Source organism: Pseudopipra pipra, chromosome 26, assembly GCF_036250125.1.
Source record: "Pseudopipra pipra isolate bDixPip1 chromosome 26, bDixPip1.hap1, whole genome shotgun sequence".
Taxonomy (NCBI): domain Eukaryota; kingdom Metazoa; phylum Chordata; class Aves; order Passeriformes; family Pipridae; genus Pseudopipra; species Pseudopipra pipra.
In genome coordinates, this window is record NC_087574.1 from 177,921 (window position 1) to 192,685 (window position 14,765).

Consider the following 14,765-nt stretch of genomic DNA (forward strand, 5'->3'; position numbering starts at 1 on the left):
GCTTTTGATACTCTTTCTCACAGGATCTTTCTGGGCAAAATGTCCAGCTAACAGCTGGATTAACACATCATATGATAAGTAAGCAATTGGCTCATGGGTGAAGCACAGAGGGTAACAGTGAACGGGGTGACATCAGACTGGTGACCTACCCATAGTGGAGTTCCACAGGGCTCCATCTTAGGCCCAGTGCTGTTCAACACTGTCCTCGTTAGAACAGCTAGGACCAGTTCATCACTGTGTGGGTGTAACATCCACTGTGTATTCTACACCCTCCATGTAATTTCCCAGAAACTGTTAACAATAGACCATTTGCAGCAGCTGCCCAGAGCACACCTGACTCCTCAGGCTATAGTTATGGGTGATGTTAACTCCCCTCCAGGGAGTCATTAGCACCTCCACACCCAGCCGGAGGGGTCATGTCTGCTAACGGGCCACCAAGGATTCCAAAAATATCTCACCCATTGTGGAACTCCCCACCCTGGGGGAAGTACTGAGCATTCCTGCCTAAACTTGAATGCATATAATATTGGGGTCTTGGGACTTCTGGTACCATTCGTTGGATCCAAAGGAGGACCAGAGCCTCGACCAGACTGCAACCACCACTCTCGACCGGACTGTGATCACCACTATCGACCAGACTGCGGTCACCACCCTTGACCGGACTGTGACCAGCACTCTCACCAACAGGTTTTTCCCTCTCCTTTTACTTTGGACTCAGGGGGGCCCAACGAACACCGCTCCGTTCATGCCCCAGGGTGCTGGGGGGTTTATGGGTTAAAACCAATTGTTCATCTGTATAATTGTATTTATTGCATTATTTTTATTAAATTGTTATTCTGACATAATCTCTTTTGAGTTGAGTTCATTTCCCTTGCCAGTTTACCTTTAAACCAGCACGAACACCTTCATAAACTTGGATGCAGGACTGGAAGGGATACTAAGTAAGTTTGCAGATGATACAAAATTGGAAGGAGCTGTTGACTCCCTCTAAGGCAGAAAGGCCCTGCAGAGAGATCTTGGCAAATTAGAGGGCTGGGACTTCACTTGAGGACTTCACAAACCATATGATGTTTAACAGCAAGTGATCGATTCTGCAGAAGGGATGGGGCAACACAGGATGCACAGAGAGACTGGGGAATGAGAAAGCAGTGCTGCGGAAAGGGACCTGAGGGTCCTGGTTGATGGCAAGTTCAATACGAGCCAACAGTGCTCTGGCAGCCAGGAGGGCCAACCGTGTGTCCTGGGGGGCATCAGGCCAAGCATCACTGGCTGGTCCAGGGAGGGGATTGTCCCACTCTGCTCTGACCTGGGATGGCCTCACCTGCAATATTGGGGCAGTTTTGGGCACCACAATAAAAAAAAGACATCAAGCCATTTGACAGCATCCAAAGGAGGGCAACGAGGATGGGGAAGGGCCTTGAGGGGAAGCCATGTGAGGAGCAGCTGAGGGCACTTGGTCTGTTCAGCTGGAGAAGAGGAGACTGAGGGGAGATGTCATTGCAGTTACAACTTCCTCGGGAGGGGAAGAGGAGGGCTAGACACTGATCTCTTCTCTGTGAGGACTAGTAACGGGAGCCTAGGGAATGGCCTGAAGTTGTGTCAGGGAAAGTTTAGATTGGATACCAGAAAGAGGTTCTTCACCCAGAGGGTGGTTGGATGCTGGAATAGGCTCCTCAGGGCAGTGATCACAGCCCTAAGCCTGAGAGAGCTCAAGAAACATTTAGATGATACTCTCAGACACATGGTCCAACTCTTCAGGATGGTCCTTGCTTGGCCAGGAGCTGCACTCAATCAATAATTCTTATGGGTCCCTTCCAACTCAACATATTCTGTGATTCCGTGATAAAATCTCCCTGACCCTTTTCCCTTCAAACCTGCAAAACACACCTTTCTCAATCTTCCCTTGTGCATTTTGTGCACCAGCTCCTCACCATCTTTATGGCCTTCCTCTGGACTCACTCAAGTATAGGAGTATCTTCTTTGTTCTAGGGAGCAGAAAAACAGGACACCATGCTTCAGATGAGATCTCAGGAGTATTGAATAAAAGGAAAGAATCCCTTCACTTGTCATGGTGGCATCACTGCTGCTAGCATGGCCCAGGATACAGCTGCCCTTTTCTGCAAAGGCATTTTACTCATTCATATTCACTTTGTCCACCTGGATGCCCCCAGATGTTTTTCTGCAAAATTCTCTCCTAACCAGTGAGACCTTAGCCTGTTCCATTGCTATTCTATTTGTTGCTATCTTCATTAGGCAACCTTAATGAGGAAAACACTCTTTTGGGTCTTGGTGGGGACAGCATGGGCTGTTGGATTCATAAATTCATCCAGGTTGTATTTGTTGTTCATCTTCCCTTCTGTAGCCCAAATGAACTCAACAATTTCTTTTGTGATGTTACACAAGTGATTAAGTTAGAATGTACCAACACTTACATATTGGAGTTTGTTTGTCAACAATGACCTAGTCCTCTTTATATGTTTCATTTTTCTGCTGATTTGCTACAATGTCCTACTAATCTGTCTGAAAACACTCGATCTCCAGAGGGGAGAACAAAGCAGCAACTACCTGCGCTACCCACATCATTATTGTCTTTGTTATGCTTGTACTAGCTATATATATATTTACTGCTGGCCTTTCTACACGTTGCCTCTGGGCAAGGTAGTGGCTGTGTTCCACACCATGGTTTTTCCCCTTATCACCCCCATGATCTACACCCTGAGGAACAGGGAGATGTTCAGTGCCATGAAATGTTTGTTGGTGCACTACTTTCTGGAGAGAAAGAAACAGAAAGGAAATGCATTCATAAAGCACAGAATTACAGTATTCTTTTGTTTTGGAACAGTTTACAGGAGAGATTCATAGGTCTTATCAATGGCCCAGAATATTAGAGATATTTCTTATAGATAAATATTGAATGTCATTGCCTTGCTTTGTCAGGTCTAAATATTTCCAGTGCAGTGAGTATCATCAGATTTTTATAAATAAATAGACATAAATATCTGGGGTGTAAAATAAGTTACTGCAGTACAGTAGGTAGACAGCCTGTTTGTTCCTTTCTACTAGTGGATAACCAAATCAACATCAGAGCAAATAAGAACCAGGAAACCTTTTTCTTCCAAGTACTGGGCATTAGTATAAAATGGGAAATCTAATTCTTGTCCCATGTAGTGAGAAAGTTAGGTTTGATTCTTCAGTAGAAATTTCCTTATAATAAACTTACTAACGATAAAGTAAGGACAGGCAGCAGATTTTAAAGATCTTTGAAAATCATATCTTGACTAATACCTGAATTGCACTCTTGGGACATGAGTGGAAAAGAGACAAGGAAAGGAAAATGGATCTGCCTGAGGCCACAGTCCCATGGAGAGCTCAGCCCTGCACTTGGCCACTAGAGCTGTTCCACAGCTCATGGGCACCCCCAGAGTGGCAGCAGAGCCTCTCTGCTCTCCATAGCAGGGCCTGCCCTGGACACAAAGGTGTAAGGCCAGGGATGGGGGGGCCCAGGATGAGGGACTATGGGGATCCTGTTTCTGCAGTGAATGGGGCCTTCCATGAGGGCAGCACGCACCATAGTGGTGCCCGAGCTGAGCGCAGCACTGGGCTGCATCCGGACCTTCAACCTGCCCAAGGAGTCCTGGAGCCCCATGATGGAATGTTGCCAGTCGAAGGCATAGCCCATTCTTGGGGAGCTTTGTCAGTGAACAATTATATTGAAGCAATTATATTAAAGCTAGCAAAACAGTTATTAAGAGATTAGATCTTATTAGAGATCGATGTTACTCACTCCTACCAACAACCGTGGGCAAATCTATTTTGCTCAGCCTTGAGGAGTGACCTTGAGGGGCTTCCCCACTCAAAGGAAGGATCTTCAAACCCCTTCGGGAGGTATGCTAGAAGTCCTTGGTATGCAAAAGTGGGACTGGACTTTTATTGTATAAAGTGATTGACTATCAGTCATATACATCTTTAGATTATGTGTTTTCAGGCTTACTCAGTAATTTTACTTAACTTTCCTAACTAATTTTTTTAAGTACTCTTATTTTCCACCCTGTGATACCCCACTATAGCCAGCATTTAGTAAGGTTTTATCATAAGCTTCTATAGTGGGAATGCAGCTTGGGAAAATTACTGAAACTTTGAGTTTTGTTAAAAAAACTATAATCAACCTTGATATGCTTCAATGATCTCAGACCTGGGGAAGAGAGATAATGCTGAAATGGGACACAAGGAATGCAGAATTTATGTACCAAAAGGACATAAATTTTGCAGAACCCTGAGACAAAGAAGGAACTAACAAAGACAATTTGGAAATTGCACTGAAACCCTGTCTATCTGGGAGAAATAATGAAAGCACCTAAAACATGGACTAATAGCATGAGAAGCAAGAAATCAATAACTAAGATAGAATACTAATTAATGAACTGAATTATGCCATTTATAGCCCATGAACATTAATTTCTTTGTTTGATAAAATGTGTAAATTGTGAAAAGTTTTGAACTTGCACGCGCATCTTTAGAGGAGATGATCCCCCATGAAAAAAAGTATTACCTGCTTCCTAGTACTAAAAATAGTATTTGAGAGTTTCTATATTTCCATATATATGTCTATATTTCTAATAATATCTCTATATTATTATAACTATCATCTACTTAGATAAATCATTCACTCAGGTTTGAGTAGGCGTGTTGAAAACAAGGATGCCTTGGCTAATAAACGCAGTGCTAGTCTTCCGTTCTGCTTGAGCCAGGGCCATAATCCAACGCCATCATTGCCAGAGTGCCCTGAATGTTTGTCTGACGTGAATCTCTGGGGTGTGGAAACCCTCCTCTTCTTCTCTGAAGGGCGGTAGTCTGTGTACTGCACAATCTCTACTTAATATTTGTTTTCTTAGCTTTAATATAATTGCTTCAACACTGCTTCCAAATACTGCACTATGTTTCCAGCTATAATTATCTACAATGTGGAATAAATAACTCTGATTAAAGTATTTTAGTATTTACTATTTTATTATTTTAATAATATTTATTATACTATTACTATAAATTGCTGAATATATATAACATGTAACAATGTATTATAAAATATTACTTCTATATAATATTTCTATTTATATTTCTATATATATTCTATATTTCTATATATATTTCTATATGTATATATTCTATATTTCTATATATATTTCTATATTTCTATATATATTTCTATATATATTTCTATATTTCTAATGATATTTCTATATTATTGTAACTATCATCTACTTAGATAAATCATTCACTCAGGTTTGAGTAGGCGTATCGAAAACAAGGATGCCTTGGCTAATAAACGCAGTGCTAGTCTTCCGTTCTGCTTGAGCCAGGGCCATAATCCAATGCCATCTTTGCCAGAGTGCCCTGAATGCTTGTCTGACGTGAATCTCTGGGGCGCGGAAACCCTCCTCTTCTTCTCTGAAGGGCGGTAGTCTGTGTGCTGCCCAAACTGGCTGTGGCGATCATAGCCCCGCCATGTTGATCTTCTCTGCTCTCTCTGCCTCTGTCGGGTTTGCTCCTGAGCAGCCCGGAGCATGAGAGCCTGCTTGGAGCTGGCTTTGGAGGGCCCTGGAACTGCAGTATTCACTAAGACTTGGTCACAACATGGAGGACTTGTTCTCTGCCTCTTTCTCTTCCGCAGTGAGCGGTCATAGTCTGTGTACTGCACAAACTGGCTGCGAAGGTTGTAAGTTCCCCGCACAGATCTGCTTGGCTCCCTCTGCCTCAGCAAGGTTTGCTCCTGAGCAGCCCTGGGAGCGGGAGCCCACCGGCAGATCCTCTTGGAAGGCCTTGCAGCTGTGCTATCCCTAGGACCACGGTCACGACTTGGAGGACCAGTTCTTCTCTCTGAAGAGTCATCATAGTCTGTGGTGTCCACAGACCAGCTGCGGAGATCCCTGCCCCACAGAGGGGATCTGCTCCGGGACCGCTCCCTGCCAGTGTCCTTCATGCCCTGCAAAGAGAGCTGTGGAGAGTTCCTGCCCTTTTCTCCTGAAAGGATCGGAGCAGTGGGGAACCCCTACAAGTTCTGGGACAGGACAGTTTGGGGCCTCCAAAAGGCTCTTTTGGAGGGCTACTAAGACCAAAAGGCCAGAGGCGCACAAAAGGGATGGATCCAGGTGGGATGCTTTGAGAGGGAGCAGCGTTGTGGCTGGGAAGAAAGGTGCGGTGTGTGAGGGACAGAAGAGAAATGCTGAGATCCCAGAAAGAAATCCACTATTCCTCTGATGCCCTGACCCACGACCCCAAAGTTACCTTAGTCCTACCAGTCAGACCCTGTGGTCCAACAGAGCCCGCCTGCTTGCTGCTGGCCACACACTGACTGAGGAAGGAAGGGGCATGTGATGGTGCCAGTGAGGAAGAAGCCCTTTCTCCAATTCTCAGATCCGAGCATCTGGAGAAAAACAAAAGAGTGATCTCAGTTTAGAGCTGTTGTTGCAACCTCCTCTGGGGTTCAGTCGTTTTCTCAGAGAGGTTTCTATGACAGAGAGAAGTCTTAACCAAGGACACTAATGGGAAACTCAGCTAGGGTCTTCCCACCAAGTTTGCCTCTGTCCCAACAAAAACCTCATCTCTATACCTCCCACAGCCTCCATTTCATAAATTCACAGACTTGTTTGGGTTGCAAGGGACCTTTAACTTTATCTTGTTCCACCCCGCTGTGGTGGGCAGGAACACCCTCCACTATTCCAAGGTTTCTCCAAGCCCTGTCCAACCTGGCCTTGAACACTTCCAGGGATGGGGCACCCACAGATGCTGTGGCAACCTGTGCCAGTGTCTCAGCAGCCTTACAGCAAAGAATTCCTTCCCAATATCTAATGTAAACCTGCCCTCTGTTAGCTGAAAACTGACAGCCTTCATCCTGTCACTACATTCCCTGACACATGGTGCCTCCCCATCTTTCCTGGAGGTCCTCTTTAAGTCCTCTTATCTACAAGAGTCAACATCAGAGACCAGGCAAGTAGCAGATTACATCCGGGCCGCAGCCTGAAGCCCAGTAAAGGACAGACACGGAGTAGTTCAGATTTGACAGCACTGAATGATGCAGGTAGTAATTTCATTTGATGAGAAAAACACTCAGGAAGGTGAGAAGCACAACTGCAAATGAGGAAAAGGAAATGTATTCTGAACATATTTGAATCCTGGTTGTTACCTGGCATAGAACAGCAGGTAGGCTTGCTGCCTGAGAACTGTGTCAATGGAACGCAGCTCCACAGATTCATCGTCCATCCGGTACCACAATCCATTGCTGGCCTGTAAAAAAAAGGCAAGGATCTCTCCATGGTTTCTCTCCAAAAACACAGGTAGGAAACTGCCAAACCGAGAGCATGTCAAAACAAATGCAGTCCAGCCACTAAGGAGGCCTCCTGCCCCAAAACTTTGGCTGTCAGTAACACTGACAGGAAAGTTTATCTTCCCCAGCACACATTTTTCCCCATTGGGAAGGAAGTTGCTCTTTTACCTTTGTGTAGCAGAAATAGTGTCCTCCATGACAGCTGACACCACTGTGCACCAGGACAGCATATAAGGAGTAGAGGAGTGCTTCTCCATCTGCCTGAGACATGTATGGGCGAAGATCCAAGTACTCCGGATACTCTACAACCTATGGAGAGACCAAGAGGGCTCAGAAAAGTCCCTGGTCTGTGACATGAAATAGTCTACCAAGTGCAGGGGCCAGTCCAGGTGTATCAATACATCTCTGGGGCTCATGAGCACTTGGTTTTCCATAAAGCAACATATAATCGTTTGGGGGGCAGGAAACCCTTCTCAGTCAAAGCAGCCCTATCAGAGCACAGTGCTTGCCTGTCTTCCCACAGGAACTTTCCACTCCCCAGAAGGGACCACAAAAAACCCAACACAAGTAGCTTGTAACAAGCATACTGCTTTAGGAAATCTGCTTCTTGAAGAGAAAGCTGCACACCAATAGTGTACACACCTTGCTGATCTTCCCACCAGTGAAGCAGTCAAACCTCTTCAGACACACAGTGAGAACCTTGGGTGCACAGTGGACAGTGAACCTCTTAGTGGCGGCAACATTCTTCTCACACCTTGAAACCAAGCACAGAGCACAGCGCTGAAATGCACCCTATCTTCCACCAAGGCAGTCAGACAACCTTTCTTGTCTCGTGCATCCTTATGCTATTTTAAGGCAATTTGGTGCCATATTTAAAACAAACAAACAAACAAACAAGCAAACAAAAAACCCCAACCCCTCTCCCCCAAAAAACCAGACAAACAAAACTGTGTCTCATCAGTGTGCAGTAAACTTCCACGAGAAGATGACTTCTGCTCAATGACTTGTAGCCCCCTCACACAGAGTCTAGTGTTAATATGTTGTTAGTAATCATCTTACTTGCTACATTTAAAGCAGTTTTCACCATCCAGGTGCTCAGGTGTTACAAAGTCCTCCAGAGCTGCAGTGAGGGATGAGGCTGCCTGGAGAATTGAGAAATCGGTGCACTGAGCTACCGCAAATGCCCTGGCCCAAACATTTTCCAGGAGCTGACAAGAAAACCCCTGTAGCTGATGCTGAGGAGACCCGCCATGAATCTGCAAGCTATATCCAGAAGGAGCCAGAAAGAGAGTGTGGTGCTGAACATTTCCCCTGTCCCAGAGATTCTCAGGGGCAATCAAGAGCTCCCTCTCTGTATCACCTGCCATTGAGCTACTGATGTTATGTAGGGTCATCAGTAGTGAAAACAATCCAACCCATCAGCCTGGAAGCCAGACAGGTGTTGAAGGAGGGCAAAGGAAAGAAGGAGGAGGATATGTCAAGGGTGCAGAGCGCATAATGGGTGCTTGTCCAGCTTCAAGCCAGCACCTACAGAGAGACCAGTGCCATGGGCTCTGCAGGAGGACAACATCCGTTCCCCTTCCCATCCACGACCAAGACCTCTTGGGTTCACAGTATATGCTTTCAGGACAAATGTGTTGACTCTGAAAAGCCTTGCCATGTCTTGAAGCACAACTGCAAAACCTCTTACTTTGATATCCAAGGGGACATCCAGGAAGGCCTCATAGGAATCAGAAATGGCTTTGCAGCTGAAGCAGATGACTGGAAGGAAAAATCAAAATGCCGAGCAATGGTGAGCTGAACGATGGTACTGCTTTGTGCTCATTGTACCTGTCCTGCTAGTCCCAGGACCAGCTGTTGGGCACAGGCAGACAGAAGGGCACAGGCAGTGCCAAGGAGAGCAGTAGTTGTAGAAACATACCTCTGGATCTCAGAAAGCCTCCAAATATTTGATGGACAATGGTAGTAGATTGGGATGATATGTCCAAGCTGGAAACAAGTGGTAAGACAGAGCATTACTTCCTCCAAGCCCCGGCTGTAGGTTTTCCTTGATGAGGCCACATCAAGGAGTCCAAAGGGCTCAGAACTTTGTAAAGGTAACTTGCTTGTGCTTACTCGTTGCTTGCACTCAGACAAGCTCTCTGCATGGCATTGACAGTACAGCATAAGAAGTCATGGGCATCTTCCTCCCTGCCAAGCTGAAAATGTTCTCCTATGACTAAGAAACAGGAAGTTAGTAGTTGTCTCCTACAGGAAGGGAAGAAAACCTGTCAAAGAACCTGAAATCACATACGTCTGAAACCCCTGAGAACAGCCAAAGGCAGGATGGCACTGACTGAGGAATGCAGGACCTTGTTAACATGCGCTTCCATGATGCACATCATGCAGAAGCCTTGTTGGCGACCTGAGGAGGGAGGGAGAGAAGGTCCTCTGGTTAGCAAAATATCCCTAGTGGTGGAATACTCCTCTTCTTCCACTCCCACTCCAGTGCAATATGCCACTCCTCCCAGTGTTTCAACAAGCACGGGACGTTTTAGTGCACAGAAAATGTTCTTCAGAGGAATGCTAAACTGAGGTTTTAACTTGCAGGAATAGAGACCCAGAGCTAGAAAGACGTGCCTTCATGAAGAATAAGACAGCTGGATAGGACAGGTGGCTCCTGAGTGTACAAAGAACACAAGTTCTGGGGCTGACAAAGGGCTGCTTTTCTCCTAAATCAAATTTCAGGTTCTGGGAATCCTTGGGATTTGATTAACAGATTTACAGGGAGACGTCCCTAAGAGTACTCACAGGCCTGGCTGTGCTCCCGGGAGAGCAGATAGTTGGCCAGCGGCGGGGTGTATGTCAGGCATTGCAGGACAGCATTAAGGAAGCATGTGTTGCCCACATTGCGGAGTCCTGCTCCAGCACTCTGTCTTTGCTGCCAGACCATGCAAATCTTCTCCGGGGGAAAGAGGATCCTTTGTGGCGGAGTCATTCCCTCGGCAATGACTGCAGGGAAATTCCATTTGGAAAGAGATGAAATGAGGCACAAAGGCGTATTTAAACAGTGAGGTCTCTACAGGAGCACTCAGGACCATCTGCTTTAACTGCCAACCCAACAACATCAGGGGAAGCTTAAACAGTGCCATTTAAATTTACTGTTTTGGAAAAATCCATTCCCCTGTTTACGTTGCTGAGAGTCCAACAAACCCACAATCTGATTTCTGGGCCGCAGGCTACCTTCCTTTCTCAGTAGAGTTCTAGACTGAATTATCAGTGAAGCCATCCCTTTTCCTGATTGTAACTTGTTGAAAACAAGTAAATAGTGAGCACGGAAGGTAACCCAAAGGATGGCAGACCTCTCTACGAGCAATGGCAGCTTTCAAAGTCTTGTACCTAGTGTCAGAGGAGTGACAAAAGGTGTTTTCCTGGGTCTAATTGTAAACACGGGGGTCAGTTTGACTGCTCTCAGGAAACATCCCAGAGATCACTCTAGGTTGTGAGCACATCGTTCTGGGATTTGACCACCAGCCATGTCAGTTGTCTGTGGCAGTTCACAAAGTCCAAACCTGCTGGTGAAGCTATTACTCACAGGAGTCGTTCCCTGCTGTGGCCATTGCCTCTCTCAGGAAGAGAGTGCAATGCTTTAGATGACCAAGGATGTCTTTCTCTCCAGAAAGAGAACAGCACCAATCCCGTCACCTAATTGCAAAGAAATTACTGTAGCTCACCGAAAGTATAAAAACTCTAAATAAACGCAGAACGGCATCCACCACCAAGTCTTTCAGTGGTGCTTGTAACTGCTGCTGAGCTGCAGCTCACGCCCTTATGATCAGTCGCGGGGCACCAACTCACAGCGGGTTCAAAGGCCCTTTTGAAATGTTCCAATGTACGTTACCTTCTCTGAAGAGGCCCTGCTGCTCTCCTGACACTGCTTCAGCAGCAGAGCCCTCTGGCTTTCCCACCTCCTAGGAGTGACCGTCTTTCAGCCACTACTTTAACTGCTGCCTCTGCTACTCTCCTTTTTCTGCCTCCCTCCCTCCCCCAGCAATCAAGGTGGGCTGAGCCCATCCCCTCAGACTACAGTCACCTCCCTGCTTACCTATCCTAGGCTATGGAAAAAAAACCAAGAATCAGCAAACTGGAATTCTAGCCTAGGTCATACGTGGCCAGCCTATAAAAGTTGTAACAGCTCAGCCTACAGCTAGGAAGGTATAAATCAGCCTATACTTTTATCCCATGTACCCTGCTCTATGATCTGTGCCAAAAGTCAAAGCATTACCTTTGAAAGAGGATGAAAGTTGAGGAGAAACGGTCAGTAAACAATAAACCATCCAAAAAAGGCAGGCACACAAGTAGCAAAGGAAGGAGCTGAGTTATCCCGAAGGCCAACTCTGTCCAACTGATTTTCGTTGGCGCGCTCCTCAGGATACCGGATGGGTGCCACATCTCTGCCCCTTTGTGACATGGGGTCACATGGAACCACACGGAACCACATGGAACCACATGGTTCTTGGGCACAGGAACCCACATGGCACGTCCGCCAGGTGGAAGCCACTGCACCTCCCCCCGTGCTGGTGGCAAAGGGCTAGTTATCCTCTGACAGAGCTCCCACACCTTCCCTGAGCCACACGGCCTGAGGAGTAAAAGCCTGCTCAGGGCTGTAACTGAGCCAGGTCACAGCTTTTCTGACCCCCAAGACACTGAGGGTTTCACTTCCACTTCTATCAGTGAGACTCTTAGCAAAGCACCTGGACTCTAATGGGTTCATTTCCAATTAATTTCATCTGCCCCCAGGGTACAGCCATGGGCTGACCCTGAACTGGGACTGCCAAAGGAACCCTTCAGAGGCTGCACTGGGAGGACCTTGGCTGGCTGCTGGCCCCTGCCCAGCTGCTGTCTTGTCCTCAAGCTCTGAAAACGTTCCTGGATGGCTTTTTGGTAGCTTCACATTTACTCCTGCCGCTAGGGTGGGTTAGGTTTGGATCAGCCGCAGCTTTAGCCAGACTCCCACTCTGGATGGTGATAAGGGAAAATGTTAAGTTGCTGTTGAGAAAATGTTACGCTGCTATTGATAAGGGAAAATTTCAAGCTGCACAGTCTAATAAGTGAAATTTTAAGGTTCGTGTGCTGTTGCTAAGATAGCAGCTATGTGCTGGTGAGCAGGCAATGGGGAGTTGCCCAGAGGCAGCCAATGGGAAAGCTGTGTGATGGTGCGAAGGGGCAGCCAGTGGGAAAGTGTGCAGGGTACCAAAGGGTAACCCGTAGGCAACCAATGGGACACCGAGTGGACAGGCAGCCCATGAGGAGCCGTTGCCAGGGGAAGATGCTGAGGGACTGAGCGAGGTGAGAAGTTCAGAGAGAGGAAGACTTTGAGCCTTCATCCCTTACCCGAGGCAACCACCAGAGAGAAGTGCGCAGGCTCCAGGAGGCGTGTCCCGAGATTTACATAGAACACTGCCCACTCTCGGTGAGTTCAGGAAGATGTAAAAATGTGCAATGAATCTGTATGACCTAATTGTATAAAACGGAAGCTATGACGGGCGAGGGCACGCGCGTGTTAGGCGGAGCTATCCCCCGCACGTCCGGCGCCGAAATAAACAAATACCGGCTTAATAGCACCTGTGGCTATTGAGTTTTACTACTGTTGCCTTTTCCTGGCATCAATGGGTAGAGACAGTTTTGTCCCTGCTGCACTTGGCCTATGTTGTTTTGGGCTTGTTGGAAATCATAAAACTTTTCTAATTTTTTTAGTGTTCCTAATTAACTTTTTGATTAGTTGTTTTTAACACACATCATAGGCGGTGCGTTCAGCCTTAAATCAGCTTTAGCCAGCATGGAGTAAAAATTGTCATAAGCTCCTTTGGGAGAACACAGCCTGGGAAAAGTACTAAAACTGTAAGTTTTGTTGAAGTTAACCCTGTTATGCTTCAGTGGAGAAAGCCTGCCAGAGAAAGATGTCCTGTTGAAGGAGGAGATCTGGAACACAAGATTTATGGACTACAAGGACCTTCTGCAGAAACCAGCAGCTAAAGAAGAAGACTAACAAAGGCTCAGCATTTGTGTCAGAAAATCCCTAGGGGAGGGAAAATATGCAAAAAAGATTAAAGATATGAAGTTATTACAGTAGAAAGTGAGAAATTAATAACCAATACCACATAGAATACTAAGTAATGAAAGGGAGTGAGTGATGTAATTTGGAAGCAATGAACATTAATTTCTTTGTTTGCCAAATCTGTATAAATAGGTGAAAAGCGATGTCTTGCTGTCAGTACGGAGGCAGGATTTTTGTCAGCCACATGCGCACGCAGGGCTGCAAATAAAAGTAATCACTTGCTTTCTAACACTAAAAAGCCAATTTGTCAGAGGGTCCTATTTATCCCGACAGTTTCAGAGGTGTTTAGCAACAGGCAGTCCTCTGGACACCTGGTGTAACCTCTGCTCAGCAGGCAGATAGTGTTTCTCATGCGCCAAGGATGCAGCTGGTTGTTATTTAACAACACTTGACCTGGCTGGTTTGGCCCCTGCCTGGAATGGGGCATCAAGTTTTACTCAGTTCTTCTCAGGACAGGTGGTTTTACTCCTGCCCAGCTCAGCACAGTTCATATGGCTCCTGCTCCACTCCGAGGTGTTTCTTCTTTTATACTTGGGGCATCCAGCTAGGGCATGACTTTGCTTGGATGGCTTTTTTCATCACGTCTTGCAGCAGCTGGTTTTATCCCTGTCATCCTTGGGGAGGCTCCTTTGTGTCCCTTACCCAGACAAAGTATCTGCATTTACTCCTGCATTACACCTCTCAGGTGACTTTTTATGCCCCTGCCCTAACCTGATGTCTAGGTCCTGTATTACCATCCCCTCAGCAGCACTTCAGGAGCTCTCTGATGAAGACAATCAACAATGGCACTCGTGAACAGTGCCTCTGCTCCTGCCTCCTGCTCATATGGGGGCATTTTAGGACGTAAACAGCTGTGCTCTGTGACCAAGCTGGTCCTACATGAGTCCCCTTTGCCCTCATCGTCAGTCCCTGAAGGTCCAGTGCGCCAGGAAGACCCCTTCTCCCCCTCCCTATCAGCCTTCCCATTTCCAGGCCCCAGGCCGACTCCTTTGCTCCTCACAGGCCTTGCAGGTCACAGGCACCTGCCTGCCGGGCTGGGATGGCCTCACAGCAGCACAGGGCAGCACAGCAGCACGCAGAGCCCCATCTTAATACCAAACAGACTCTTCTCCCCTGAAAGGGCCACTCCTGTTCTGTTAACGTGTTTCAAGTCTAGATTAAGATTGTTATATTGACATGACAAACCAAGGATTAGGATGTGCCCTGGCCTGCAGAGTGATCAGGTCCAGGTGATCAGGCATCATAAGCTGAGCTGTGCTGTACAGTTCTGTGCTAAAGGGCTTACAAAATCTTGCTATGCTGGTGCTGCTTATAGAAATCTTGTGCTACTCAAATCATGGTGTTCTG

At 46.6% G+C, this 14,765-nt stretch overlaps 1 protein-coding gene across 1 annotated transcript; it reads right to left on the reverse strand.

Annotated features, from left to right (window-relative positions):
- Positions 1 to 5,272: 5,272 nt before the first annotated feature.
- On the reverse strand, positions 5,273 to 11,784 carry LOC135403065 (ubiquitin carboxyl-terminal hydrolase 42-like). The gene is made up of 13 exons (XM_064636693.1): positions 11,586 to 11,784; positions 10,896 to 11,005; positions 10,112 to 10,312; positions 9,615 to 9,725; positions 9,437 to 9,539; positions 9,243 to 9,310; positions 9,012 to 9,082; positions 8,381 to 8,463; positions 7,964 to 8,075; positions 7,490 to 7,630; positions 7,181 to 7,281; positions 6,283 to 6,421; positions 5,273 to 5,980 (listed from the first exon to the last, which is right to left on the reverse strand). Exons 2-13 carry the CDS (start codon positions 10,918 to 10,920, stop codon positions 5,273 to 5,275), a joined length of 1,863 nt encoding a protein of 620 aa, XP_064492763.1. The 5' UTR covers positions 10,921 to 11,005; positions 11,586 to 11,784.
- Between the last annotated feature and the right edge of the window lie 2,981 nt (positions 11,785 to 14,765).